This window comes from Fulmarus glacialis, unplaced genomic scaffold, assembly GCF_000690835.1.
Source record: "Fulmarus glacialis isolate BGI_N327 unplaced genomic scaffold, ASM69083v1 scaffold15540, whole genome shotgun sequence".
Taxonomy (NCBI): Eukaryota; Metazoa; Chordata; class Aves; order Procellariiformes; family Procellariidae; genus Fulmarus; species Fulmarus glacialis.
The window spans coordinates 1-4,934 of record NW_009187246.1 but is presented as its reverse complement, the minus strand read 5'-3'; the positions used below and the strand labels follow the sequence as shown (position 1 = coordinate 4,934).

General features: G+C 45.1%; 1 protein-coding gene across 1 annotated transcript; it reads right to left on the bottom strand.

Moving 5' to 3' along the window:
• Window positions 1-2,128: 2,128 nt before the first annotated feature.
• LOC104074400 (E3 ubiquitin-protein ligase RBBP6-like) lies at window positions 2,129-3,299 on the bottom strand (the record flags this gene model as incomplete). The annotated part of the gene is given in 1 exon segment (XM_009574496.1): window positions 2,129-3,299. A coding segment is annotated over 1 exon segment (1,171 nt), but the record flags the coding sequence as incomplete, so codon positions are not given.
• Window positions 3,300-4,934: the final 1,635 nt, after the last annotated feature.

The following is a 4,934-nucleotide window of genomic DNA, read 5'->3' as shown; positions in this document are numbered from 1 at the left end:
CTGTCCATTCCTGCCTCTGTCCATTGCTGGCTTGTCCAGCCAGTGGTCCAGGCCCCATGGCTCGGGGATCGCCCCCTGTTCTGTCGTCGTCTCTTTGGCCTGGGGGAGGCCTCGTGTGTCCCATGCCGCTGCTTCCCACCGCCGCTACCACTGCGTCTCGCACTGTCCCCAGTGTCCGTTGCAAAGTGTCGAGCCTGCTTTGTGGTGCCCATGCAATTCTATTTGACTAGAGAGTGACCGGCAAGTTTGAATTAGAGTTGAGGCAAATTTAATCTTTTTTCTTCAAAAGAAAAGGACTTGTGCCTCATGCTCAAGGACACATGCTAAACAGGTGCAGAGCACTCTTTCTTCTTTATCATCCTCCATCCCAAAATTGCTCTCTCTATTCTTACTGTACCACAGGATGTCTTTTGTTAGATGTTACCTTTTAATTACATAAGTTGACTAGAAAGAGGGTACAGAAGAAACAGGCTTATATACTCTAGGGGCTAAGGTATATAATGTTGAAGTGTTCTCTATTTGATCAGGCCCTTTAAAATAAGGAACTTTGTGAGAGCAGAGGGAGCATATGCCCAGAAATGTGGAGGAAAGGGAGTTACGTTTCATTACGTATAGTGGGTTCATGTTCTTGCCTGCTGCTTCCCCAAGCAGCTGCCGTTGGCCACACTGAGTATTCCCAGGAGGAAATCCCTGCTGCCCTCAGTGACCACAGTGGACGAGCCTCGGATTAGCAGGTGGTTAAATCCTGTGGCAACTGCTGCAGTGCTAGGAAAAGGAAGAGCAAAGTAGCATATATCCAGTAGAGAAAGGTGAGCAGGAGAAAAGGACTGACTTTACACTTCTAGATGGCTGTATAACACTAGCAAATAAGCTACAACAGTAGTTTTCAGCTTTCTGTAGGAAATCACATCCAGGGTCTGCTGCCTAACAGTCAGCCTTTTAGGCTGGTTAGTTTTTTCAGTCATGGATTTTCTCTGGATTGAATGTTGACAAGTGGCTTTTGTTCGAAGTCTCGGAGTACTTGCCTGCTGTCCCCATGAAACAGGTGTAGCCCAGCCAGCCCTCCTGTAAGGTCCTGCACGGGTGAGTGTGCCTAAGCCATGCCCCTGATGAACATGTACACAGGTCTCAACACTAGCTGATGTGTGCAGGAGCCCCATCTCCTGTGGCTGGTAGAGCTAACTGCCTGCTGCTGATCCTCCATCAGCTCTCTCAGCAGCCTGCACAGCCTTAGTATGTTTGAGAAAGAACAGCAAGTGCAGAAAATTAGCAGAATGACCTTTTTATTTTCCTGCTGTGAAAGCCGTGTTGTGTGGGGCCTGCAGCCCAGCGGGAGCCAGCAGCTCTGTGCCACTGTGCCTTTGGCATCCACCCGGGCAGGAGGAGGGCTGGGTCAGCGTAGGCTCGTGCAGCAGAGCTTCCCATCCAGGCACCTGTTCCGTACACCTGGCTCGACATCTGCCGCCTTGTCAGCCGGTGTCGCTCTGCTTGTTAGTCCCCAGCCCTCGCTGCAGCTCCGTGTGCTGCCTGACCCCACAAGCGGTATTGCAGCAGCATGCTGTTGTCAGAAGAGCTGGAATTCCCACCAGGGTATAGGTCAGAGTATATTACTAAGATTAAAGCCATTAGAAACTCAATCAAACTAGAATTAAACAACACTGTTAAAGTAACTATCTAATTAAAGCAAATCCCCAAATCAGAATTAATAAGTAGTGTTGGACTACAACCAAACCATTACATTAATACATACTGGATGCTTATGAATTCCCAAATAAGAAATCTAGGGAGAAAGCTGCCCATTTAACTATACATTCCAATTAAGATTTTGGTCTCAGTCAGCGCAGTAAGCTTGCCTGAAGATCTCACTGTTAGCCCACTTGAGTTACTTGGAAGTCACATTTGCAGTTATTGGCTCTTCTACTTCATTTGACTGCTAGGGGGCAGATCTTTCCTTGTGATTTCTCTGGCTTTCTGCGAAAAACAAGTTTTACAGCACAGCTCTGCTCTGGAAAGATTAGCAGCTATAGCTAAACACTGAGAAATTCTAATTGATACTGTGTGCTTTTTTTCAAAATAAAGAGCATGCACAAGTTCACAAATGTTTTATAAGAGATAATATGAAGATGAATTAAGAATATAAACTAATTAAGGTTGGCTCCTCCTCCTTCATTTTCTTCACAGGAGGTTCCATTCGAGGAGATTTTTCACGATCGGTGTCCACCTTCTCTTGGGAAGCTTTAGCTGGTTTTATTATATTGTCTTTCTTAGGAGGAACAGCCACTTCTACTTTCCGCTTTGTCTTGCAAATTTTTGCTTTTGGCTTATCCTTCTCTTTTTTCTCCTTTTCAGATACCGGTTTGAAAGCAATAGAATCTGCTTCCATAGGCTCATCTCTCACAGCGGTGGCATCATCTCTGCTTGGGAGCATGAACAGGGAGTCCGTTTTAACGTCTTCTGCTGTAACTGGCTCTCTTGGTTTTCTCACACCTTCTAACAACTCAGCATTGGGAAATCCTTCATTCTCACCCCCTTTTCTTCTCTTCTGGTGTTTTTTATGTTTATTTCCCTTTCCATCTCCCAGTGGATTTTCCACCTCCTCCTCTTTTGATTTTGTAGGATCCTTGATGCCATGGCTTTCCTTTTCAGAAGGTTTTCCAGGGTCATTTCCAGCTATATTGTGATTTTGGTGGCTCTGCCCACCAGGATAATCCTCCCTACGTCCCCGAGCATATGGTGAATTCTCTTGTCTGGTCCCAGGTGGGCCAAACCTATCTGGAGAAAAGTTCCCTCTGTTTACTGGAGGTTGAGGTTGAGCGCCAACAGCATAGCCTTTGTAAAACTTTCCATGCCATTCTCTATAGTTCCTTTCCCATTCTCTGTATCTTTCCGTTTCAAATGGATCTCTAAAGTCAACAGATCTGCCATAGTACGCTTTCATATCGTATGGTGGAACTTCTCTGTATCTGTTCAAATACTCCCTTCCTCCTTCCCCTTGAGTTATAGTCTGTTTAGTGGGAGACTGGTCTCTAAATACTGGACACCTTGGCCGTGAATGGCATCTTCTGCATGGGGGTGACCTTGACCTTGAATGGTGATAACCACGTGACCTTGACCTAGAACGATAGTTACGACTCTTCCCGTTGCCTCTTCTTGGATACAGCGGCGATCGCGAGTAGGAACGATAATGGGAACGACTAAATGATCAAGAGTAAGAGCAAGAGTGGGAAGAACCTGATCTTGATGTGGAGCAGGTATACGAACTTGTAGAGTAAGATGAAGCATTATAGGGAGACTTGGACCTTAAAAAAAACACAACACACACAAAAAAAAAGAAGTTAATTCAAAACAGTCACTCTCCCCAATTGTTTTCGTCCCAAATTTGGTTTGGGGTTTTTTTTTCCCTCTCCATATGCTTATGTTAAATCTTCCTTCAGCTGCTGACATAATGCTGCTGCAAATTGAAGAACTTTATAAAAATTTTCAATTACATTTGTCTTGTTTTAATTATGCATGTTTACCATCTGCAATGAAAAAGTATATGGGAAAAAACAGTGTCGTTTTTCCTTATGTCAGATGCACTTTAGTGTAACTGCAGTCTGATATCCTATTGAAATACAAGAATGAAAAACAACGCAACTCCATTGAGCCAGATACTTACTCCTCTTTAAGTGTCTGTTGTTCTCTGTAAAACTCCTCCCTAGATAAGGGAGGCCAATAGCATCCTGGCTTGTATCAGAAACAGTGGGGCCCGCAGGAGTCGGGGAGTGAACGTACCCCTGTACTCGGCACTGCTGAGGCCGCACCTCGAATACTGTGTTCAGTTTTGGGCCCCTCACTACAAGAAAGACATTGAGGTGCTGGAGCGTGTCCAGAGAAGGGCAACGAAGCTGGTGGAGGGTCTGGAGAACAAGTCTTATGAGGAGCGGCTGAGGGAACTGGGACTGTTTAGCCTGGAGAAGAGGAGGCTGAGGGGAGACCTCATTGCGCTCTACAACTACCTGAAAGGAAGTTGTGGCGAGGTGGGGGTGGGTCTCTTTTCCCACGTAACAAGTGATAGGATGAGAGGAAATGGCCTCAAGTTGCGCCAAGGGAGGTTTAGGTAGGATATTGGGAAAAATGTCTTCACCAAAAGGGTTGTCAAGCCTTGGAACAGGCTGCCCAGGGAAGTGGTGGAGGTATTTAAAAGACATGTGGATGTGGTGCTTAGGGACATGGTAAGGAGGAAGTGCGTGGGGTGGTGGAGGATACCAGGGAGGTGGAGGCACAAGCACAAAGACTGGTGTTGATGCTGGCAGTGTTGGGGCCTGAGCCCTTTGGGTATGTTCACTATGCGGGCGTCCTCTATTTGAACTTCTGAAGAAACCCAAAACCATGTGTCACTGTTTGTTATGCTCTGCCCTGACTTTAAAGAGGAAAGTGAATGAAGCAGGAGCATGGTGGTGAGTGTAAAAAATTTCTAGTATGCAGTAAATAACTATACAGTTTTGATATTTCACTGCTGTAACATTTGAAGATGTAGAGTAGGCTATGCCTTGATGTTTCGACTAGTCTTCTTTCCACTGTCTAGTACAGTAAGAAGTCACCAACCTCAAGGTTAATGAATAAAACGCATCTCACAAAAACATTAGTAGGCTTGAGTTCTGAAGATTTTGACCAACTCTCCTGTGGAGAAGAATGTGGATTAAATGCCTAACTATCCGTTTGTGGCCGACCACAATAAGTCACCAGAGTTGGCTATATAATTTTGTATGAGACAAAAGGCTGTGGACAAACTATATGCATTCAGTATCCAACACTGTAATCACCTGCACAATTCTGCACTCTTCTCATACTCATCCTTCCTCATGTAAAGAGGATTTAACTAGATATGTAAAAAGGGAAAAAAGCTTTCAGGCTTTTTTTTTGCCTTTATAGGAGAAGAGTCCTTTCCTATT